The 25,733-nt window shown below is 40.4% G+C and overlaps 1 protein-coding gene and 1 long non-coding RNA gene across 2 annotated transcripts in view; both read right to left on the bottom strand.

The window, feature by feature from the left end:
* The window catches only part of fgf22 (fibroblast growth factor 22), a 30,905-nt gene extending 5,172 nt beyond the window's left edge, over positions 1-25,733 (bottom strand). Inside the window, exon 1 of the mRNA XM_040052781.1 lies at positions 24,288-25,733. Within this exon, the coding sequence (XP_039908715.1) occupies positions 24,288-24,663 (376 nt within the window). The 5' untranslated portion in view covers positions 24,664-25,733. The remainder of the gene's footprint in view (positions 1-24,287) is intronic.
* On the bottom strand, positions 174-487 carry LOC120747130. The gene is made up of 3 exons (XR_005699048.1): positions 461-487; positions 356-367; positions 174-302 (listed from the first exon to the last, which is right to left on the bottom strand). It is a non-coding gene; the product is annotated as an uncharacterized LOC120747130 (long non-coding RNA).

Below are 25,733 nucleotides of genomic sequence, written 5' to 3' on the forward strand. Positions count from 1 at the left end.
GCGATCGGCTGAGCGCACCATCCGCTTCGAGCTCCCTGACCTGCACTCAGTCTACAGCAGGCGGTGCTGGACCAAGGCCAGGAAGATCGTGAAGGACCTCAGCCATCCCAACAACGGACCGTTCTCTCTGTTGAGGTCAGGAAAGCGATTCCGCTCCCTGAAGACCAACACAGAGACTGAGGAGGAGCTTCTTCCCGCAGGCGATACGGTCTCTCAATCACACCACCACACAGTACTGACCCACACATATGGTTCTTACACACACACTGAACATTCTGGACATTTGTTTACACTAGTGGCCACTGCACAACCACACTGCGTGGTCATCAAATCGAATCACTTTATCACAAGTCACTTAAATAAATCACTTTAAGCATATTTGCACTGCACCAGACACTTACACATGTGGATTGCACAAACCTGGACATTATATTTCTTCATTACCATTTAGTACTTGTACAGCTGCTGTTATTGTTCTATATTTCTTCATATATTCTTATATATTTCTATATTGTGTATTTGTGTATTGTGTATTTTGTTGTACAGTTATTTTATTTTTAACTTTAATTTTAATTTTTTATTTTTTTCCTTCCTAGTTAAATTTACCCTTCATTTTAATTTTCATATTTATTTCCTATCCTATTCATAGTCTTCTTTTCTTTAGGTCACGAGCAGTTGTCTAAGCATTTCACTGCATATCGTATTGTGTATGACTGTGTATGTGACAAATAAAATTTGAATTTGGTTATAATTACATTTTCATAGAAGTTTAATTAAGCAATGTTTCACCCATATGTTGAGAAAACAAACATACGGGTGAAACATATGGTGATGACTGAGGGCTACAGAGCAGGTTCGTTAAACAAAGCATCAAAGCAAAACATTTATGTAAAAGATTTTTTATGATTGAGTTATTTGAATTACTTGATGAATCATTGCAGCCCTACTATCAGTCATACTTAAATGTGAACATAAGCATCCTGCCGAATTGCATCCATGCAACTCTCCAGAAGCAGCCCTCACAATCATGCTTTGGTCGTGCTGCTGTTGTTTACTGTCTCTGGTGGTAACTTATGTCCCCCTGCGAAAACCTCCAAGGTGAAGGTTTCTACCTAGTTGTTTTTAGAGATGTCCTGTCTTACCACGGCATCCTTAATAGGAGCTAATTAATAGAGATTAATGCTTCTTTTGATTTTTATTCCTTACTTTACCTGCAAATAATCACAAAAGCACTTTGATGTCTTGGTTTGTTGGGTGCAAATCCTTTTTTCTTATGCCTTGTAAACCAGAGAAGCAGAAAAGATACTTTCTTTTCTGTTGCTAAAAGGCCACAGTTGGATATTTGTAAGAAAAAGAAAGATTTCTTAGCTTTGGACAGAAGTGGGTATACACAACACTAGATCAAGGTGCTGAAGTTCTGCATGAGGCAAGCTGGTAGGAAATGATGGTGATGAGTCATAAAAGCAGCATTGGGCCACAGGTCTCCCAACTGACCAATCCTCTTCTGTTTTGGTAGAACCACAAGTCTTGTACAGGGCAGTGACTGAACAAAGTTCCTGAATAGTTCTGATGAAAAAGAAATGCAAATAACAGAATAACAGTGGCTTTGCAGGTGCTGCACTGTAGTGTGTTTTTAAAGTCTGTTTATTTGTGCAGTTATTTGTACAGGATGGTTCAGATACTAAGTGCAAATGCTAATCTTAACATTTAGAATGAATAATATGAGTTGTATAAATAATAATAATAATAATAATGATAATGCATCTCCTTGATTTTTCAGACCTTTGGTTCCTGCTTAGTATACCTCTACCTAAATTGTTCACTAATAATGGAACTATACTTCTTTCTAAACATAAACTAATAGGAAAAATTCTTGAGCCACCTATAATTTCATTATATTTTGTTTCCAAGAAGCCAATTTTTTCTCAAGGAGGCGAGCGAACCCAAGACTAATCGTCTTGTTTAATAGTTCTCCATGCTTTCTAAGAGTCTTTCAATTTTGTTCACTGCTTTTTCACTCATTTTCATACAGTCCTCGTATTTGACCATTTTCATGGGAATTATATTATTCATTAATCTACCTAACACTGGCCTATGAATATTTCAAACATTAAAAAAGGCTCCATATTCAAAGGATGAGCCAGTGTTTTGTCTATACATAATTGACAACTTAGCAAAGAACCGTTTGTAACTGATCTCTTTAGCCACTCTGTTACTAGGAGCCTGTCAAAAACATTATTTGTTCTCATTTCTGTATTTGTATTTACAGTTTGACAGACATAAAATAGTATTTTTTGCGCCAACAAGTTTTGCTAAACAGCTATTAGTCTAAAACTTGATACATTTCACCATGGTGTGCATCACATTTTTAAAAGATTTGAGGAAACTAGACTAATAAAAAATAAAAAACAAATTGAGGACAATAAATGAATGTTAGGCCTTATAAAACTATCAGATGAACTGTATCTGAAAGTCACGTACTTATGAAACAGGAAAAAAAATCTAGCAAAGACCTGAGATATGGCCTAAGAGATGCATCTGGCTCTTCAGTTGATCCATCTACTGTTTACTGAAGCTTCATCAGAAATGGTCTCAGTGGAAGGTGTCTGTCAAGAAGTCATTCTTAGGGAAAAAGCTGAGGTACGCCAAATTACCCAAGAACCTGACTGAAATTCAGTTCCAATAGGAATGTTGGAGTGAAGTATCCAAATTTGAAATTTTTGGCTCCAATTTGTACTAAGGAGGTCAGTACAGAGGCACCCCAACGCTCACCATTGATAGTAACCAAAACCTTTCTGTCTGTGCACATTTGTGCATTTCAGTATTTAAGACAAAATGATAGCATCTCTGCGTAATCGTATACAAATGACAGCACAATACAAAATTGCATATAGATTATGCCCCCAGGCGGCTATCAGTGCCATCAGACTAATGTTGCTGCTCTAACACAGAACATCTGCAGAGCTGTAAAAACTTTAAGCACAGAAATGGTAAATGGCCTGTATTTGTATTGCACAGAAATATCTGACATCAGGGATTTTTTGCCCTGAACATCACTAGTCATGTTTACCAAGTGAAGTCATAGTCTATATGAGGTGATACAAAGAAGTACAGAGTAAAAAGGGGGGGGGGGGGGGGGTAAAGTACACAAACCCCTGTTGAGTGTTTTTCTTCTCTGACTGGAACACGTAAATTAAACCCTCTCTCTGCTCGTGCAAAACTGTAGGCAAGGAGTCCATCCAGGTATCAGCTGCCCAGCTGTACCCGCATCATTCCTCATTGTCTCTGATCCTCCAAGAAAACATTGCCACTTTGATGGTAGCCTCCTTTTTATGAGTGCTGTTTACAAACACCGGGTGCGCTATGGTGGCACCTGGAGCGTGCAAGGGACTCATCAGCAATTAGCTGAGCCTCTGCTGGTGATTGTTGCACTGCAAGGGTTTATGGGGGATTAGTGCAGGCCAATGAAAACCGCTGGTGCCTGAAAGTGGTGCCAGCAGTAATTGTCGTTATTTGCTGGCTTGAGTTCCAGGCACAGTAGGTGTGATGGAAGCATGCTTGTCACATCGGAGACAATGCAGGGACCTGAATGTAAAGAGCTACGTTTGCTCAGGTTTAACATATCAGGTTTAAAGCAAATATGAGTAAGGAGCATAATTATAAAGGGCCTTGGGGCAATTTGCCGCTATAGAAATAAAGTTAAATTGAATTTTAATGTTGGGACATAAAAAATAAACTATATATATTGAAGAACTTAATGTATTTTTTTCTTATTTTAATAGATCTTGCAATGGGTTTGGGCGTTCTCTAGAAGGAATTTATTAAGGAACACCTTAAATATTCTCCTGGCCTACTCCAGGTCTCATGCGCTACACTTTATTCAGTTTATTCGTACTCATTGTTGTAGCCGGTAGACACAAAAGATCTGAGGATATGGAATGGGGATTTCACATTGTCTAGAAGAATCACTTGGGCTCTGGACGCTTGACCACACATCTATAAAGACCAGTTAGATCCATATAACTCACAGTCCCCCCTTTGAAAAGTCACTCCATTGTGTTCAAAGCCTGAGAAACCAGAGTGAGGTATTTCAAGCTATTAGAGAGCTTATTCTAACTGCTGAAATCCAAAGGTCAGTTTGGTGGAGTGCTCTACGCTCACAGAAAGAATAATGTTGACATAGGTTTACAGGCACTACGCGTTTTTATCTGTAACTGTTGCATTGATTGAAGTCAGTTTGCTAAAATTAGATAGTCATGAGGATATGGCCTCTGCAAATCAGATTAAATTCCGTTTGACAAATTGCCCCTGTTTCTGGATGTGTCTAACATTTTGAAATTCAGTAAGGCAGTGATTCAGTACTTCATAAAACTTGTTTTGATTGATCACTACACTTTGAGATAATGATATATATAAATATATATAGTTGTGAGTAATTTCTTATTCAAAAATCTGCTTCAAATGTCGAACAAAATCCCAGTTTGATGGAAGAGGGAGAAACACAATGAAGACAAATTAACTCTTTGTCAGTGAGTTGCACTGGAAACTGAAGGTCACTTCTTCGCCTCGTTCTGCTAAACAAGTATCAACTGATGGCCCCATTGAGCTCATGAAAAAGGCACTTTTGGCTTCCCACTTGCAACTGGCACGATCTCTTAACCTTTGACATGTTTTGGCTGGGACTGTCAATAAGCTCAAGCTGCCATTACAAGCAAATCCTGCACTATACATGTCTAGTCAACTGTGGACTTGCCATTTACTTCTTCTCCATGGGTTTTTTTTAAAAGCATAGAAAAAGTCTTTAACTCAGTCTCTTTTTACTCTTTCTTTTCTTTCCGTCCCCCATTTTTTGGACGTTAGCCCATCGTCAGATCATTCAAGCCTTCTCTGACCTTGGAAAAAAAGCAGAAAGGAAAGAGAGAGACACTCACAGCGTTCCCTTTTGTCAGACTCATGGTATGGGGGAAGAGGAAGGAGGGAGTACAGGATGAAGGTGCTGGTTATGAGATGGTGGTGGGGGCAGAAGCCTCCTGAGCCCCTCCACCCTACTCCCCTACAAGTCTTTGTTACTCACCTGAGAGGTGAAGAGCTAGACAAGATCTTATTAATGACCGAGCATTTTGAATAGGGCTATGCAAACTGTGGCAAAATAGTTCCTTCCATCACAAATTTAGAGTAGAAAAGAGTGAAAGACGGAGCAAAAAAAGATATTTTTCTACTCCTTTCCTCCTGTCTTCTTTTTGTTCCTTTTCCCAGGTCTTTAATTTCTTGGGTTGCCCCCTTGAGCCGCCCTCCATGGCTCAGTGCTCGACCAGAGCAGAGCCTGGGAATCTTGGAGTTCCCGCTGTGCTCCTGGTCTTGATTGACATACCTTTTCAATTATTTCACAGTTTGCTTGCTTTTTAAACGAAGAGGGCCCTGTTGTTTTTTTCCTTCTGCCCTTCTTTTCAAAACAAGCTTTTCATGTCGGGTTCGGGCTGCCAGGCCTAATGGCTGTGACCAGCACCTTTGATCTGCCATGACCCCCTCAAAGGGTCTGGTACTGGGCAAAGCAGCCGTCTGTGTGTATCGGCACAGACAAAGGCTACATCACTCACTATTCCTTTAAACACCTTGAGAGATTACCATGAGAACCAGCTTTCTAGTGGAGGCCTTGACAGGTGCAGTGATATGGAAACTTGCACGTTGAGGCCTGAATGTACAGTAAATAATTTGGAGGGTCTTCTCGGTAAGCAAAGTTTTGCTTGGCTAATCCCAGATTTAAATATTTAACATGCACCTGCCAAAATACAAATATGCTCCAGCAATTTTAAGTAACTTTGGGTTTTTGGACACCATTGGAAAAAAAGATGGAAAAAAAATGTAAATAAACACAAATAACTCAGGGTGAAATTTGCACATTTATTATGCGTGGAACAAAATCAAACCTTTCGTTTATAGTAAATCCAGAATGCCTCTTTGATGGCTTTATCCAGCTATTTTTGAAACTCAAATTAGACACAATATGAACTGCTCTTTTGAGGCCTTTTTATTCATTCTTCACTTAATCACTTTTCATGTAGTCAACTGAGCATGACACCATGAATGCTAACAGGAATATCCTGTTCCAAAGTATGCATCTTTATCTCGTTTTGTGGAGTTCATTATGTCAAGAAAAAGACAAAAGACACGCAAAATGTGTGTTGGTGATAACAGTTTTGATAAGGTGGCTTAAATTTAACAAACATAGTCATATAATTGTGCTACAAACCATCGGATTGGTTTATATGTCATCTTCCTGAAAAAGCTGTAATTAGAACAGACTTGTGATTATTCCAATGGTAATGGTGCATGACGAAACATGCATGGTTCATAGCTCATGGTTCAGACGGGAAACTTTCTCTTCTCTGCATGTTAGCTCTTTTAACTGTATAAACAAAGGGAACAGTTTAACCTGCAATCTGACAGGAAACCAAACAAACTCAGGCCACAATTCCATATTTCTCATTCATTTAATAAGTAATGGGAAATAATAGACCAGAGGTCAAAGCTGATATCTTGACAAGACAACCCCAATAATTATATGCAAAGACTGATTATATGACCAAATAGCATTGCTAAAGCAGTGTAATCAAATAGTAAAGAGGCAAACAATAGCTTGCTAGCTTCTGAAATTTAAACACTTCCTATCGATCGTATTGATCGGTAGGGGAAGGACAGTCTATTTATAAGGCTCATATATTAGAAGTCTGATATCACTGCTGGAACACAAGTGATACCAGTGCAGTGATGATCTCATTGCAATGAGAAGCTAATATGATAGCTGATCTTCTATTTTATTTGTAGATTTTGACAGGGCTGCAGAGATAAGAAAAAATATATTTATAGTGAGCAGTTGGTTTTAAATGGTTTGCAATATGAATATGTATACCAATCCCTTTCAAAGGAGACTTCAGATTATCAGTATGTTATGTGTAAGGTATGGTTTAGTTAAGCTAATTTCTCTGAATAACCACATAACTTTGAAGGTTGACTTGACATTCGCTTAGTCATTTACGTCTATTTCAGCCTGCAGACTGAGACTCTGGGATCTCTAGATGGGGGTGAAGCACAAGCTGAAAACCTGCGTTCAAGCAAATATATTAAACATGAACTGTGACTTAAGGTTTCTTCCAGTGAATTTTACTTTATCAATCAAATTGTGGAATTGGGACAATTTCATCACGTTTCTCAGTTGCCGGATTGTCTTCCATTCCAAGGTAGTCCTTGTTTTCATGTGGCAAAAGGTTTTTTTCCTTCTTGGTTTCCAATATTAATCACATGCTCACAGATTAACATGCCTACTTCTACATCTGAAAACCACTCACAGAGTGCATTCTCAAGGACAACCAGTTTGCTTTCTTTGTCCAGTGCGCTGCGCTAAGCCACTTAACCCGGTCCTCCTCAGGATGACGAGTATTACAGTTATCTCCAAAGTGAAGTAAACACAATCAGCTATGTGCTTCTTTGTACACAATAGCAGTTATAGCTCAAGCCAGTAGTAATAATGTTAAAGTGGCCATAAACAATGCTTTAATATGATGTGAAGTGAATTACTAACAATATTTACATTTAAATAAAGAGCTTACAAAGCTTTCATCAGCTTCATGTGAGTTTATGAGGTTTAATTATTCATCATCTGCCCATCACACAACTTTGATTCAGTGTATTTTTTGCCACCAAATGGCAACAACACAGATTTGTATGAAATCCAGTGAAACTTCAAACAAACGATTCCTCCAAGGAGAAACAAAAGAGCAAAAAGAAAAAAGATAAATGTTCATGTGTGTATTTCACAGTTGCTTTATGTTCAAAACTCCTGAAATCCAAACATTATCAACAGATATCCAAGGAAAAATATGCGGTAATTAACATTGTAATGTCATTGATGTGTTGTCTGAAACTCCTGTAGCACTCTTGGTCATAGTTCTGTGAGTTATATGCCATAATAATTGCTATCTCCTGCTTTAAGTAACATCATAATCTCATGTTTTTAACTACTATAATGGGTACTATTATTCTTATTCTTATTACAATGCCCAAAAAGAAAGCCTCACAGTTAAATGCTATGCTATGCTTATTTCAATAGGCTCATGCAACATCCATGTAATGATGACCTGGATAGTCAGACCACTAACCTCTTCTCCAGCACATCCCATATTCTCAGTGATATTAAAGTCTGGAATCTGTGCTGGCCAATCCATTTGAAGCGTTCTTTCACAATCCTAGCGCTGTCATCTTACAGCCATGCCATAAGGCAAGAAGAAACTCCCAGCGATGGAAAATGTGGTCATTCTGTATATTTAGGAAGTCAGCTGACCTCATTTCTGGGGGCATTTAATCCAGTGGAACTTTATATTCATTTTCATTAATACATACACACCTTTAGTTGAGTCAGTGTTGACTATGTTTCATCATGGTGACATTTATTTTTGTTTGAATGAGGGTGATCAGGTTTAAAATACAAATGATGCAATCCCACTGTGGCTTAATAGACCAACCAGTTCTGGACAGCAATAGAAAATTTACAGTCTCTTTAAAAGGAGCTGCCTCTCTGAGACTGCTGTTTCAGGATTTATGGATATTGTGTGTGTTGTATATGAAAGTATCACTGTCACACCTTTCTATAAACTGTACCTTCCCTTTTCTCAATGTCTTTAAATAGTCAGCCTGATTTTCACTGTCCTTTGTGGTTTTGCTGTTTCATTCTAGTTATTTCCCTGGCTAGGTCTTCCTCTCCCTCCTTGCTGGCCCCTTTGCAATGGGTCTCCGGACATGCATCATACCTATTAACTCTTACAGGGCTGGGATGATTTATTTCATCCTTTTACCGGCAGCTATAAGATATGTCTGCCCTGAGCTAAGCCGAGTGGGGTTGGGCTATTCGCACGCACAGTAAACATGAAAGGCAGTGACACACAAACACTGAGTTTGTAGGTTTTTAGTGTTTTTTCCCCCGACGAGGGCTAGAAAGTAAATAAAAACCCTAAAAAAAATCTCTAACATACTGAGTAGATGAATTAGCCAACCCTCAGTCATATCATCCACCACATGTTAGTCAAAGAAGCGCATCCAGTATGCTGAAAACCTTGGCCTGAGATCTGATTCTGTTCCTTGAATGAGCTCAGACTGTCTGGAAGCCTGAACAGTGTTTCTCTTGCTTAGTTTAGCTTTGAATTCAGTCAGATGAAGTCATGAAGGCTTTGATCAAACCAAATTGAAAAAAATACACAACTAAGATAACAGCAAAGGAAATAAGAAACAGGGTTACGTTTGCACCCTTTTTCTTACGCACTTGAACTTCTGCAGACATAAACATGCTGTCAGCCTCTTAATTACTCAGCACACACGTATGCATGTGTGCTGTCATTTAAATATAACTGTATACAAAGGCCACTAACTCAGGGAAGTAGGACACAGCGAAACTGGTTTGCATGTGTGCTTTCTGTCCAAATACATTCCCTTGTATGTGGCCCATCCTGTCAAAAGAAAGAAAAAGGACGATGGATAGAAAGAACAGGAAGAAAGGAGAGAAAAGACTTGCAGAGGGTTGCTCTTCCCTGCCCATGTATCACTTGCTTTCCCACATTCCATTAAACTCTCAGGAGAGATGAGGGTTAAGATGAGACTGATAAGATTCTGTCTTTTAAAAAAAAATTTCAGTCCATATTCAGTGCCTGGATCTTATTTTCAGCCTACTATTTTTCTACTACTACTACTACTGCTAAGAACAATACAGTATCCACATCTGAACCAAAGAGTAAAACAGTGAAATGTGGATTATTAAATATTAGGTCTCTCTCCTCCAAGTCTCTGTTAGTACATGACTTAATAATTGATCAACAAATCGATTTACTTTGCCTTACAGAAACCTGGTTGCAGCCGGATGATTATGTTCGTTTAAATGGATCAGCACTGTTGAGCCAACAATGCCTTTAATGTTAGCTAGTAATGACTTCATGAACTTCTTCACAAATAAAATTTTAATCATTAGAGAAAAAATTACCAATAATCATCCCACAGATGTAATATTATCTACAGCTACTCTTAGTACCATTGATGTTCATTTAGACTCTTTTTCTCCAATTGATCTTTCTGAGTTAACTTCAATAATTGCTTCCTCCAAACCATCAACGTGTCTTTTAGACCCCATTCCTACAAAACTGCTCAAAGAAGTCCTGCCATTTATTAATGCTTCAATCTTAAATATGATCTCTAATAATTGGCTATGTACCACAGGCCTTCAAGCTGGCTGTAGTTAAACCTTTACTTAAAAAGCATCTCTAGACCCAGCTGTCTTAGCTAATCATAGGCCAATCTCCAACCTTCCTTTCATATCAAAAATCCTTGAAAGAGTAGTTGTCAAACAGCTAACAGATCATCTGCAGAGGAATGGCTTATTTGAAGAGTTTCAGTCAGGTTTCAGAGCTCATCACAGCACAGAAACAGCTTTAGTGAAGGTTACAAATGATCTTCTTATGGCCTCTGACAGTGGACTCATCTCTGTGCTTGTCCTGCTAGACCTTAGTGCAGCGTTTGATACTGTCGACCGTAATATTCTCTTAGCGCGATTAGAGCACGTTGTAGGTATTACAGGTACTGCACTGCAGTGGTTTGTATCATATCTATCTAATAGACTCCAATTTGTGCATGTAAATGGAGAGTCCTCTTCACACACTAAGGTCAATTATGGTGTTCCACAGGGTTCAGTGCTAGGACCAATTCTGTTTACACTATACATGCTTCCCCTAGGCAGCATCATTAGAAGACATTTTCACTGCTATGCAGATGACACCCAGCTCTATCTGTCCATGAAGCCAGATAACACACACCAATTAGTTAAACTGCAGGAATGTCTTAAAGACATAAAGACCTGGATGGCCGCTAACTTTCTGCTTCTTAATTCAGATCAAACTGAGATTATTGTACTCGGCCCTGAAAATCTTAGAAATATGGTATCTAACCAGATTCTTACTCTGGATGGCATTACCTTGGCTTCCAGTAATGCTGTGAGGAACCTTGGAGTCATTTTTGACCAGGATATGTCCTTCAATGCACATATTAAACAAATATGTAAGACTGCTTTCTTCCATTTGCGCAACATCTCTAAAATTAGAAATATCCTGTCTCAGAGTGACGCTGAAAAACTAGTTCGTGCATTTATTACTTCCAGGCTGGACTACTGCAATTCATTATTATCAGGAAGTCCTAAAACCTCCCTGAAATGCCTTCAGTTAATCCAAAATGCTGCAGCAAGAGTCCTGACAGGGACTAGAAAGAGAGAGCATATTTCTCCTGTTTTGACTTCCCTTCATTGGCTTCCTGTTAAATCCAGAATTGAATTCAAAATCCTGCTCCTCACATACAAGGTCTTAAATAATCAGACCCCATCTTATCTTTATGACCTTGTAGTACCATATCACCCTATTAGAGCACTTCGCTCTCGCACTGCAGCCCTACTTGTTGTTCTTAAAGTATTTAACAGTAGAATGGGAGGGAGAGCCTTCAGTTTTCAGGCCCCTCTTCTGTGGAACCAGCTTCCAGTTTGGATTCAGGAGACAGACACTATCTCTACTTTTAAGATTAGGCTTAAAACTTTCCTTTTTGCTAAAGCATATAGTTAGGGCTGGACCAGGTGACCCTGAATCCTCCCTTAGTTATGCTGCAATAGACGTAGGCTGCCGGGGATTCCCATGATGCATTGAGTTTTTTCTTTTCCAGTCACCTTTCTCACTCACTGTGTGTTAATAGACTTCTCTGCATTGAATCATATCTGTTATTAATCTCTGTCTCTCTTCCACAGCATGTCTTTCATCCTCTCTTCCTTGTCTCACCCCAACCGGTCGCAGCAGATGGCCCCGCCCCTCCCTGAGCCTGGTTCTGCTGGAGGTTTCTTCCTGTTAAAAGGGAGTTTTTCCTTCCCACTGTCGTCAAAGTGCTTGCTCATAGGGGGTCATGTGATTGTTGGGTTTTTCTCTGTATCTATTATTGTACGATCTACTGTGCAATATAAAGCGCCTTGAGGTGACTGTTGTTGCGATTTGCCGCTATATAAATAAAATTGAATTGAATTGAACTTCTATTCCTATTATTCTTATTATCATTATTATTATTGTTATTGCTTTTTTCTTAGCTTTTCACAGCCCTGCAGCAATAAATGAATCAGTTTGTGTATATTGCTAATTTTGCTGATTTCATCCACGACGACAAACATTAGAGCAGGTTACAGAGAAAATTCCAAAATGATTTGAAGTGCAGTCTTTCAAAGTTGTGTATAACCTGACGTTGTTGTGTCCATGCAGGTTTTCAGGCCACTCTACCTCCCTGTCACACTGGCTACTGAGGGAGGTGTAAAGCCGAGCCGATCTACCTCTGTGCAAGCCAGTGCGCAGGTTTTCGGAGCCTGTGAACAAGCCGCATGGTGGTGATCTGCTGAAAGCTGACTCCCACACTCCCTCTGCCCCAGCCCCGGCCGCAAGGGGTGACATTCTCTCACACACAATCCAGAGACCGGTCCTCTTTCAGGACTCACACTCGGCCCAGTTACCCCCACCTTTTCATACGGTTGTGCTAGGAGAAGTACTCCAGGGATTAGCCTAGTCAGGTCTTTCAAAGGCCATTAGAGCAAATTACAGGTATCTTCTTACCAGTGCGCTGGGACAGGCCAGGTGAGGGGCGTAGAGGCCAAGCAGGAGTGCAGGGGTCAGCTTGGGACAAAAAGACAAGGCCACCCTGGGCCCCACTCTATCGGAGTGTCTCCTTGGCTCCACAAACTGGTAGACCTGCATCTATGAATGGCTCACTTGATGGGACCTCAGAGACATTGTCTCACGACCGTAACTTTAGCCTTTTTTTTCTTAGTACCCTCTACCCCCACATCTCACTCTCTCCCTGTTGAGTTTCCCATCTTTAAATTGATGTGGGCATGAGTTTGCCCAGATAAATGATCACACAAAATGACTACAAAACGCAAAATCTACATGACTTGAACCACGGCGGTGGGTTAGTTGATACTCACCTTATCTACCGTGGTAGAAAGGATATAACCTGAATGCTGCAAACACAAATTGGTATGTGCATTACAAAAAGACCTGGCATCAGTTGAAATTGAATTTGAATAACATTAACTATTTCCACTTGAAAACTAAATTTAACTTGTAATGGCAACCACACAACCATTAATGTGTGGTCTGTCAATGTATCAGAATGCTGCAGGCGTCGTGAGACTGATTCTGTTGATAAAGTTGTAGAGATGGCCAAAGGGAGTTCCGCATCCTGCCATTTTCTCTAGACTACACACAGACACACACTCTCACCCACACATACATGCCTTTTGGCCTCTTTTGCCGGCCACACTCACATACACATACACACATATGCCTCACCCTATCCCAACCGGTGGATGACAATCTAGTGGAAGAGCTGCGGAAGTGTTTCATTAGCCAATTACCGCTGGTAGATAAAGCCTGCGTTCCCACAGTCCGCAAGGTTGGGGGGTCAAATGTGACCAATTACCCTCCATCCCCTCACAGGACAGATTAGCCTGTCTGATTTATCCCCAGACAGACTGACCCAATACTCCAAAATCACCATCCACATCTGGATACGTTGTGCGTGTGTCGGGGAGGCAGCTGTATGTGTGTGCATGTGAACAATTTCACTCCTCATAAACATTGCTTCTACTCTTAATAAAACACTGGGCTCTTCTTTACCACACACTTCCGAGTCATTAGTGTGTCTAGAGGTTCTGTCAGCATGTCATCCATGGTTGTTATATCACTGAACACAAGCTTCCTTGGCCAAGCAAAGCTTTGATTGTATGTAATGGAACTTCAATCAGTTCATTAGGGACCCCCAGGATGCCGAATCAGACCCTACCAAACCCTAAATTTATAAGAGCAGATGGGGAGGCAAGCTATCCAGAAGAGGGTATACTAGAGGACGACTGGAAGGTTTAGGTTAGTGGGGGTGGAGGCCTGCTGTAGTCAAACTGAGGGATTGGAGAGGTGAAAAAGGTTAACGAAGCCCACAGTGTGCACCACTCCTGTTCGTCTGTGCCTGTGTGGTACCAAGTGGCTGTAATCTCCGACCAGGAGGCATTCTCTTTAATCAGGGAGGGAGACCAGGGAGAGCAAACTGCCTCCAAATCATGCATCACATCCGTAACAAGCGGACGGCAGACTATCAAAGGCTTCACAGATAGTTATGAGCTGATCTGCTAGAGGTTTGTGACTCACAGCTTCTGAATTTTCCTGAACTTTAAGATACCCCAGGAGCGCAGCAGGGATGGCGGGATCCACGTTAAACTGAGGTCATCTACCCTGCTACTTAATAAATAACACTAAGCAGGTGAATTGCATCTGTGTCTTATATGGTTGGTTGTTCAGATTGGATTCAGTGGGTGTAAGCATACTCAGGGAAAGACATTGTTTTTGCTGGTTTCTACCCTCATCTTTAGGATGCTCTGGCGAAAAAAGATATATAAAGATCACTGATAGTGGAACCAACCAAGCAGCTGCAGTCACTTTCAAATAGATTTAACCTTTGAATTTGAGTGAAAAAGTTTCTTCAACAAAATAAATAAAAACCCTGAGCTAAAAATGTGTGTGCAGGCAGGTATGATAAATGCAGCTTAATTGCTTAAACTTATTCAAAAAATGCATGCATTCGATATTAATGCCAGGTTGGAGTCAGTAACAACAAGTTTCCCAACTTCAATTCAAAATCTAGGAAATAAATACAATTAGAAGACCTTTTCTGTATATTTCTTCATTTTTGAAGCTTAGAAATTAATTAAAGTATAAAAACCAAACAAACATCCTGAAGTTTTTTATAGTATTTTTCATTGTGAATGCACAATACTTCATAAAGGGGGGACACTTGGCTACTTATACACATCTGGCCATGAGAAGAACTGTGCACCCTGAATGTGCAACTGAATACAGTAATAATCTCCATCAAGCAAACCTTCCTAATTTCAAAAATAGCTTCTCAGGATGGACCAGAAACTTGATCATGTTAAAAGAAAAGCAAAGTGGGAGATTAAACAGGTCCACTGAACGCTGGCCAGTGGCCAGTGCATGTTTTTGGTGCTTAACACATACTAACGACAGAAACAAATGTCTTGTCCTCTGCTGCAGCAAGTCTAATAAAATGATAACAGTACTTACAAAGTTTAAAACCGAGAGAGCTTTTTAATCTCAACAATCAATCCAAGATAACGCGAATCGTGATACATCGTTGGCTGGCATGTTTATATGGCAGTACTATTATATATTATCAGTATTATTTTTAAATAACTGTCATTTAAATCCCACATAGTTTTTGCAGTTTTCCAGTCCAGTGTATTTGTTCAGTAGTAGGCTAAAAAAATAAAGAAACCTGATTTAGTTTGGAGAGTACTGCCAGTTTTAGGTATGTGCATATGCAATTCAGGTGTGCAGTGAGTTTCCAGTGACTGAGCACCAGGACACAGAATATTCTCTGTGGCCTGAGCTTGCCCCATATTTACATTATTAAAATGAGATGGGCATACAGGAGGTGACAAAAGGCACGAGAGTGAAATCAGGCAACCTGTCAGAGCTGTCACTTGCTCCACTGGCCAAAGGGCCCTGACCTCAATCCTATCCGTTGCAGGGGAGGAAAGGTGGAAATGGATACAGCTGGAGAGAGACGGTGACAGGTAGGAAAGGCCGGCAGTCAAAAAAAGAATAGTGAAAGTATGCTTTTATCGATATGTACAGACTGACATTCATATGTATTGAGTTTCACATGCATATGGATATTTTTGCTCAGCTTTGGACAACTGCAGAACAAAAAAATAAAAAAACATTGAGCTCTGAAAATTCAGCCCATTCGTCCCTGTTTTTTAAAAGTAGGTCTAAAATAACAAGGCAAGAAGAACGATGGTGCAAAGATCCAAGAGCTATAGAAAAGCGGTGTGATGCATGATGTTGACTATGCTGTTTCAGCTATAGCACTGCAATGCTTTGTACCACCTTCTGTGTTCTAATGAGGACGTGGCCTTTCAGATGAGAAAAACACCCACGTGCACGCAAGCTCGCACATGTCAGTGTGCATGCAAACACAGAAACATGCATGCGTCTGAACTGAGTACAAGGTAAGGTCTGGTTCATATTAACCATTAGGGAACGGAAACGCACATCTTTTTCAGCTTAGGGTCCACTTCATGCTCCTGCAGTGGCACACGTATAAACACAGGCACATGCGTTGGGAACGTACACGCACATTCAAGGAGCTGACATGATATTCACATCCTGCCCATGTTCATTTAGTGAAATGGCCTCAGAGATAAAAAAGCAGGTATGGGTTGTTTGTAATGCAGTTCAGACAAGACTGCATGGTCTCAGGATGTTGGAATGCACAGACTGAACCAGAGTTGCTGTTTTTAGTCTCTCACATTTGCATTAATTATCCTGCTACTACTTTCAGGAAACAAACTTAGAACACAATTATTCAGTCCAGCTAGTTGAATCTAATTCAGTTCAATTCAGTTTTATTTGGGCCAAATAACAACAACAACTGCCTCAATATGTGCTGTATTGTAAGTATATTGTAAGCAGAGATGGGCAGTGACGCGTACTTGTAACGCGTTACTGTAATCCGATTACTTTTTTCAAGTAACGAGGAAAGTAAGGGATTACTAATGCAAAAACGGTAATTAGATTACCGTTACTTTCCCGTAGGAACGCTGCGTTACTGCGTTACTAAAACCGTGATTTTTTTTGCAAGAATGTCTCATTACAGTGACGTAAGCAAGTGCGATGTTCGTGGCAACAGCTGTGTGCAGATCAACAATGGATCATATATCGAGTGCGGGAGAGAGTATGAGCGTGCAGCGTTTAAAGCGTGGAAGTACTGACCTTACTTTGAGTTTGATTCCATAAAAAGTGACAAAAACATTAGTGTCTGTTGTGCGTGGGAAGAAAACTTCTTTTTACAGCGAAAAAACCCCCTAAACTTCCAAGCAAGCACCGAGTGCGCTATGATGTAATGGGAAACTCACAGAGAAACTGCCGTATCCTTCCACTGACCGCTGCGGGACACCTGCACCAGGGTAAACCTCCGCCTACCCTACTCCTGCTTTACAGGTAAAACAGGACCGCTAGTCTGTGACTTTATTTATTTTCTGCTGTGTTTTACTTGCATCTATTTGAAAGAGTGAGTGTAAACACACACAAAAAAATATTTTATGTGCTGGAATGTGCAGAAAATAGGTTTAAATATTAAACAAATTTCTTCCAGTCAGAGAATGTTGCATATAATTAAATTTTTGCTTGATGCATAAAGTTAAAAGATTAAAACTAATAAAACAAGTTTTAAAAAGGGACCTTTCCATTTGATTACATTTTGTATGATGGATTGTGCAGAAAAAGTAGAATTGGGCTGAAAGATCTATCGCTTTTTCACCTATTCAGGTTGTAAATCGTGTTTTTAAAAAGTAACTAAGTAATTAATTACTTTTGAAAATAAGTAATCAGTAAAGTAACGGGATTACTTTTTTGGGGAAGTAATCAGTAATTAGTTACTGATTACTTTTTTCAAGTAACTTGACCAACACTGATTGTAAGTATGGTGAAAATAGCCTTAAGGTAACCTCTTTGCCTCAGTTTTTTGAATATATCTTACATATTATTGCATTATTTTGAACCAAATATCGTTAAAATGCAGTAAAACCTTTTTGATTTTATAGATTTTTCTCCTTTAAGGTCCAATCCAGCTGCAAGTTATATTATATGCATTTCTACATTTGGTTCCAAATTTGGTAATCCCCTTAACATTCACCATCCAAAGCCAGTTTTAACAGTGCGATTTTATTTAAATGAGCATTACATTTTTAAGAGTTCTTTGCCTGACTGTAGACTTTTAGTCAGGCATAAAGTTTCTTAACATAATCTTAAATTGCCCAGAAAACACGACACAACATCATGATAAAGAATGTTGACTTATTAATGTTGACTTTCTAATAACTTTTAGCACTGATGTAACTGCGATTAGCCCGTAGTAGACACAAGGTGTGTGATTTTCATTCTGCACTCGTACACAAAATCACACATGTTATGACTTAATTGCCTAACAGCATGTCAATATTTTGCCACACAGGCTGATAGGCAGACTTTGGTTGATCTGTTTATGTTTGTGAGAGAGATTAAAATCTGCACGCGCTAGAGCTTCCACGTGTTCTTGTAACTTATATGGTAGAGAAGCCCCAGATTCACCTGAAAGTCACCTCAGAGAATAGCCTCTGGTTTTATAGCCTCCTATTGCGCTCTCTTATGATAAAACTTTACAGAGAGGCATATGTGCTTTAAGGGTAACAGGTGCATTGCATTCCTAGTGCAATTCTTCCAGTGATTTTAGGTTAAATTCAAACACCTTTAAACTCTTGTAGCTGTAGCCAGTCAGCCATGACTGTATTTAGGGATGCCAAGTTGTTTCTTTTTCTCCCCATCTACAGCAGGGGTTCTCTTTCAGCTTCTTTATTCCTGGGCCAGTGGTTAAACGCCGTCCAAGACATGATGTCTGGCTCAGTTCAAGCGGCGAGGTGAGAGGCTTTATTGGAAGGGTCAAAATGTCTTGGTCTATCTAAGGTTGAGGCAAGACCGCTTTCCTCTGTCTCAGTGGGCTGATTACGTCAGTGCACGTGTGTGTGCATGTGTACGATTCGAGATGTAAGTGGCAGCTGCTCCTTCATGAATATTTCCTTTGGTGAATGATTTCAAACATGTGGTCCTGCATGAGTAAGGCTAGCTAGTCGTCTGTTCCCAGCTGATTTAATTAATATGTTTTACACCTTCCACAGAAAGCTCTTACTGTAATAAGAGCACCAATGTGCTCACATTGAGGAAAAGGCCATATTTTTCACTCTAAAAATGAAGAGCTTGGCTGTGAACATGTTCAGATTTGCGTTGCTCTACTGGCAATAATTGTTGCTCGTTACACTGATGTTTAAAGCACCTAAATCATAGTGTAGCTTTTGGAAAGCAACAAGTCTCCTTATGCGAAGGGGATGAAAAGTAATGCAAAAACTACTCATCCTCCATGGCCCAATTAATATTTATAGAATAGGTAGTCTTGGTCTACTATGCACCTTAATACTTTTCTGGTAAAAACCATTTGGATATTGATGTATTTCTATCTTGCTATCAAGTCATTCTCTGCTTTTTACAGACTTAAGGAGCACGTCTTCAGTCAATGGTGTCAAGGTTCAAGCTGTTGGTTGCTGGAACTGTGAAGTCTTCCCTTTTGTGTTACCTTCACACCCACAGGATGTCCATAGCTGTGCGATGTTATAAAGGACTCGGTTGTCAGTGCCAAAGTCAGACTCTATAAACCTGCTGATGAACCCCGTAAACCCCAGAGAGGAGCTGGAGCCAGACTACTAAAGGTTGTTAGCTACTAATTGCTACATTTCTAGGGCCCATTCAAGACATCAAACCCATGTGGCAGAAACCAGGGATGCTCTGCTAATTAGCCTGACACTGACACTCTTGTCCTCCAATGTTCCCAGGACAGTGATAGTCTGTAAATTTGTATGAAGGATTTTAACATGCCTGTTAAACATAAACGTGTATCTGTGATTTTTTATGTGGGATTTTTTTTGTCTCTTAATAACACAAACCACAATCTAAGTACTGATTTCATTTTTTTTTCTCAGACAAGCTGTGGCCGTGCCTTTACAGTGAAGACTGGGGGGTTAATGCATGATTCGTGGGATTTTACCCTCCTATTGGCATCCAAAATGTCCACGAATCCCTTCTCAGTTGAGACAACCCAGAGGAAACCTTAATGCCTAATGAGCAACGGGAAGCGCTCCAGCACTCTTCTAGCCTTTAATTTCCACCTCAATACTAAGCAGAGCACGCCCCAGCCCTTCTCCTAGCCTCATTAACATGTGTATTCTTCCAATTCAAAACACCAAAGTACTTCCTTCAGCCAGGTGCTTCCCCCTTTGGCCCCTCCAGCCTTGGTGCTGTTGATCCAGTCACACATCCCCGTCTGAGCTATAGCAGAATTAATGGTGAGTCATGGTGAGGTTAAAAAAAAAGGCCAGGGTAGAATAACCCTCTTTCCACCTTTAAAATGGCAGACAGCACAGAACAGACATTTTGTAAAATCTGTTGTTTAGTGACATTGTCCCCAAAGTAAAACGTGGGTCGATGATGAACATTGGTATTTTAAAATTGCCTGATGCTTTGTTTTGCCATTGCTTTAAAGCGCTATGCATGCGTAGTCAACTAGGGCTTTAGTATGTCACACAAATGAGTAGCAGTATAGCACATGACTATATACATGTGAGACTTAAACAATTAAAATTTGTGTATGTGAAAATATGTGTGCCAAGACGTGCATGACAATGAAAATAAAAACAAATGTTGTTTCACAAACTACTTCTCTGTAAAATGCAATAAATTGAGTTTTACAGTTAAAAAATAAAGATTAAATTTTTTTGCTCCTACTCCACATCCTTTTTTGACACTGTCCATCTTAAAAAAAACAAAAAAACAAATATATTGTCTTTGCAAGACTGTCCGCCACACTTGTCTTGTCCTTTTATGATTTTAAAATTCAAGTCAGTCTCTCTTTTGTGAGTGACAGTTTCCCCTGTGTATGAAAACTTTTAATAATTTCCACAACATATTTCAGTTGGGTGGAAGGTTTTCACCCCATGGTTTTGCTCCAAGTCAAATACACCCATGAACTTGGAAAACTTTCACATCAAACAGTAACATGTTGCACACCAAGGGAAATTTAGTAAATACATCACACCCCGGCTGCGAGAGCTGAGAGGCTATAGAGGCAAAATTAAGCTAGTCTGGCCACAGTGACTTTTTGCAGTTGTAGCGGTGTCACTTTATGAACTGGCTGATGCTACTGGAGGCCGACCAAGTGTTTGATGATTGTAGCCACACACATTTAGTCCATCTATTTAAAATATGAGGAAAAAATTAAAACATGCAATAAAATATACACAGGGTGGCTTGCCAAAAAAGATTTTGTAAAATAAATCACAGACTTGACAATTACAATTACAAGTAGCCTTCATTTGTTAATTAAACTGGACTTTAATAATTACATATGCTGTATTAATACACTAGGCGCCTATAACTATTGTAATTGATCACAAACCAGTTGCCGGGTGTGTCTGCGCAGCTGTTGTGCTTCAGGACAGTCTAATTAGAAGGCTACGATCGGTAGCCCATGACAGGATATGATGTGTACCTGCCTCTGAAGCTTTTGTAAACACTTGGGTGTGTTTTTCCCTCTAGATCATTTTCTGCTTTACCATAGTTCAAAAGAAAAACATGTTGTCACCCTCCCTTCTGGTCTCTCAAAGGACTGCACTTTGACTCTTCGTGCGGCTGTTTCAACAAGTTATTTTTAGTAACACTTATAATCTTTTTTTATTATATGTGGAACTATAATTGGAGCATGTAGGTTGACAGGATGTACTCAGATCATAGCAAGATAATTTATCTTGATTTGTCTCTAGTTTGATTAACAAATATAGCCGATAATTTACAACTTCCCTGACTGAGAAAAAAAAAAAAACTTGAGGAAATTTTGTGGATGGAGTCTGCTGTTTTTGTTTTAGTGTGATTTTTCTGTGTATTTCCACACTCATACTCACATGGAATAATTATTTTTGATTTTTTTTTTTTTTTGGGGGGGGGGGTCTCATAACTGATATATATTCAGGCTGTTTAGTCTGCTTCTACATAGTCGTACAAAAAGAGAATTAAAACTGTCCTTCAACTACAAGGCTGTTTTAATGACTTGACAATTGACTTTAGGCTCTTTATGTCACACTCATAAGTCGTTCATCATGAATTAAAACTGAAGGCTGTAAAATAAAAACAGGTTTATTTGCCACATACGTGTTTTGTATTCTTTATCTCCCTTCAGCCCCGTCCAGCTGTCTCATCCTTTAAATCCTCGAGCCCTTTAAGTTAGCATGTCTCCCACTTGCCCCTTCCCTCAGCTGTTCCATGCCCCTACTCCACTGGGATTGATACAATATTTTCCAGCCTCAATTAGCAGCGAGTCTGTTGACTAATTCCAACTGTTTTTGCACCTGAGAGTTGTGAGCTGGGGCTGGAAAAACTGAGGTTGGTGAGGCGGAGGTGAGGGACGGTGCTTGGGTGTAGCAGGCAAAGCTGTCGGGGCAGCAGAGCTGTGTCGACAAGAGTGTAAGGGCAAACCAGAGGACAGAGTGCGGAGCAGGTGGAGGATGGGGCTAAGACTAGCACTAGGAAACGCTATAGGTTACACAAGTATATTAAAGGCAGAATTAGTACTGGGTCTCTCGGTATTGGTCTCTGTAAGGATCTATGTGTTTTTGCAAGTAGATTCCCACAAGCTACATCATATATATTACACTATTTTTAAATCAGATGGAAAAAATATATCTCAATTTATTAGAAATCTTAAAAAAAGATTACTAATGCATTGTCTTTCATGTCTAGTACCTGATTTACGTCATTTACCATGTATAACTTTCTACTTGTTCTGCCTCCAGTCTATAGCATAGTGAAATTCTCTTGCTCAGGACACTTACAGTTTAATTTCAAGGTCTCCGCAAGAGTAACAGTGCTCTTAAACAGAAAAGGAGATCTCAAAATGGTCTTAAACCAGATCTGTCCCAGTGTGAGTTGCAACCACAGGCTGACCACAAGGTTCATTTTGTTAAATCTAAGGCAAAGCCTACATGACCGCTGGTTTGGCACGGTGCTCAGCTCAGGGTGCAGAACACACCCTCATTCTGTGTGAGTGCCGAAAGAACCGTTCTTTCCACCAAAGGAAATGAGAGGATGATGGCTAAAGTGTATGAGGACATTACATCTAAGGGGACTGTACTTTTTCATTAATGGCTACTACAGCCTCCTAAGAGTAAATGACCCAATTGGCAAAAAGTAAAAAAGCATACATTTCACAATCAATTTTGCTGTTTTAAGACATTTTAAATGTCAATTTCTTCTTTTTGCCAAATGTCTTTCAGTCCTTCGGCATGACTTCTGTCAAACTGTCAAATACAAGCAAAGTTTGGGAGTAGTATTTTGTTATGGTAGCTGACATTTATTACCACTAATGTGAAAGAATAATGTCCCAACTTGGATATGCCCACAGGTCCAAATTTAACACAGTAATAATTCATCTCAATTTGAATTTATACCAGTGTGTGTGGCTTTTAAAGGTTCTGCCAGGTGACTAATCCCGACAGGTTAACAAATGTCATCCAGTCTGCCGCTTGGAGATCGCTGAAATGGTGGCAACAGACTGACTGGCTTGTTAGCTGGACGCAGCAGCTGTTCTCCCCCAGTAGCTGTATGGAAAAACTCTGACTCACCCCCTTGTATAAAAAGGCATTAAGAACCAAACACATAAATATTACAGTCAAAGACAAAAATGTCTCTAAGAGCTGTCCAACAATAAGTCAGTCAGCCAGTGACTAATGGAGAGGAAGGTCAGATCATGACCAGAATCAGTTCATCTGACCTGGTCAAGTAATGGTGGTTAAGAAACCATCACTGCATGAACAAGGTTTTCTCAAGTGTCCACAAAGCATAGATTGTCCGACAGATTACAAACTGAACCACACAGATCTGTCTGAATATGCTCATCCAGTTGAGCACCGTGATTTGACATACTGCAGTTTTATCTGGTTTAACTCGTCAGACATAATGTGGGTTTCCGGGCAAAGCCACACTGCTAGAGAATTTTAGATGAAATTCCTACTTGCATGCACACCCACAGAAAGCCATATAAAATCACAATAAAGCGCTTTGAGTGCTCAGATAGAGTAGAAAAGCGCTATATAAGGACCAGTCCATTTACCATTTACCAACAGAGCAGATGAACTGTGAAGATTACAAATTGGTCTGTGTTGGAAAAAAGTGTTTCAGTATGACTGATGCACTTTCACCACAGTTTTGACAGGTTAATTCCCAGTGAAAGGGAAACTTTTTTTTTTTCCAAGACCACTTTGTCTTTCCTCAGTGCCTGCTGTCCCACGAGGGGTCTAAACCATCTCTAGGTTATTCCCTTCCTACCTAGCAACGCTTCCGCCCTGCTCTAAACAACGCAACACAAATTGCTCAGCAGTGATATGACTAAGGGATATCCCCATAAACAGCTGTAAAAGTGAACAGATAAGAAAGTTCAGCCATAAAAATAAATCCGAAAACGTCACAGGGTATCCTCCCTCTGACACAAATTTCAGATATGCAACTTTTTCTCACTTTACTTACTGTCAGCGTAGTTTTTACGTCGAGTGCCGTCCACCTTGCCGGTTTTGTCAATGCAGAGGAAGAACTTGTTGGCAGAGTAAAGTCGCCGAAGTCGGACGTCACCCTCTAAGTGATTATAACTGCGCGTGTGCCTTTCCAGTGTCCATGAACAGTTGATTCCGCTTGCGAGCACCTGAAGGGGTTCATGCCCTACTTGAGGAGGACAGGCCCCCGTGACAGTACCAGCGGTGACCAAGAGCACGGTGAAGCATGCCAGGCAGAGTGAGGCTGCACTAGGCAGGGGGAAATGTGGACCAGCAGAGGCTGCAGTTGTAGCGGTGGTGCTGAGGGCAGCTTCAGGACAGAAATGAACTGCGGACGCCGTCCATCTGCACATGGTGGGTCAGACTCCCAAGGTGCACCTTGTGCAAGCTGTAGGCATGCTGATGATCAGGAGAAGTCCCTGTGGAGGGAGAGAAGGAAGGGAAGCGGCACTTACAGCAAATCCTCTGGATGTCACAGCCGGTCTCCACTTTGGGCTGAAAGCGGGCCTTCCTTCCTACAGAATCAGTTTTGCCAGAGTTCCTCCAGTTGTCATCTTCAGTTGTGTTTTTTTTATTCTTTTTCTCTCCTCCTTTAACAAAGTGTCGCAATTTAACAAATCCAGCTTTTTGAAGTTCCTCCTTGATGCTGCTCCTTGCTCGTTTGTCGTCTCTTCCTTTGACTGAAGTCTTCTTCACTGGTCCATAATTAAAGTCCTGGGCTCTATGAGGATTCACATACGTGTGTTTGAATGAGTGAGTGTAAATGTACAAGTGTGTTTCTGTGCCAGTTTAAGCATGTGTGCGTGCACCTTGCAATGCTCTGCTGTTTCCAGCTGGGTAGGAACAAGTTGCCTGTCTGAATTGCTGACCCGTGGCAGAGAAAGAGTTGACTACTTCTAGTGTGTGTGTGTGTGTGTGTGTGTGTTTGTGCGTGTGTGTATGTGATACTGAGAGAGAAAGAGTGAGTGAGAAAGAGAGGGAGTGAGTATGGGAGGTGTTTGTGACAGAGAGAGGCAGCGAGAGTGTGTCTGTGTGTGTCAGAGTCTGCGAGCACAGGGCAGCGAAGCAGTGAGGCAAGCGAAGCCACGCTCTGCTGTGTGCAGTCAGTCAGTCCTCTCTTCTGTGAAGGCAGCGGCTCAGTTGTCCTGCATTTTATCCTGGGCAGGGCCAGGAGAAGGGTGGGGGGATGGGGCCACTGCACTCATTCATAACCATTTCAAACAAATGAGAAGCCTTACATCAAACACCATCCTCATTTTAATCTCTTACAGAAAACTTTGCTCTGTGAGAAATAGGTAGTTTGCCTTTAAACTTGAGGATTTTTTTCTGCTTTTTATGGTTACAGACACCTGGAGAGGTTCAAACTGTCTTTCAAGATGTGAACGGTGAGACATTTTGTAACACAGTCAAATCAGCTCGATCG

Source organism: Simochromis diagramma, unplaced genomic scaffold (assembly GCF_900408965.1).
Source record: "Simochromis diagramma unplaced genomic scaffold, fSimDia1.1 OVJJ01000419.1, whole genome shotgun sequence".
NCBI classification, from domain to species: domain Eukaryota; kingdom Metazoa; phylum Chordata; class Actinopteri; order Cichliformes; family Cichlidae; genus Simochromis; species Simochromis diagramma.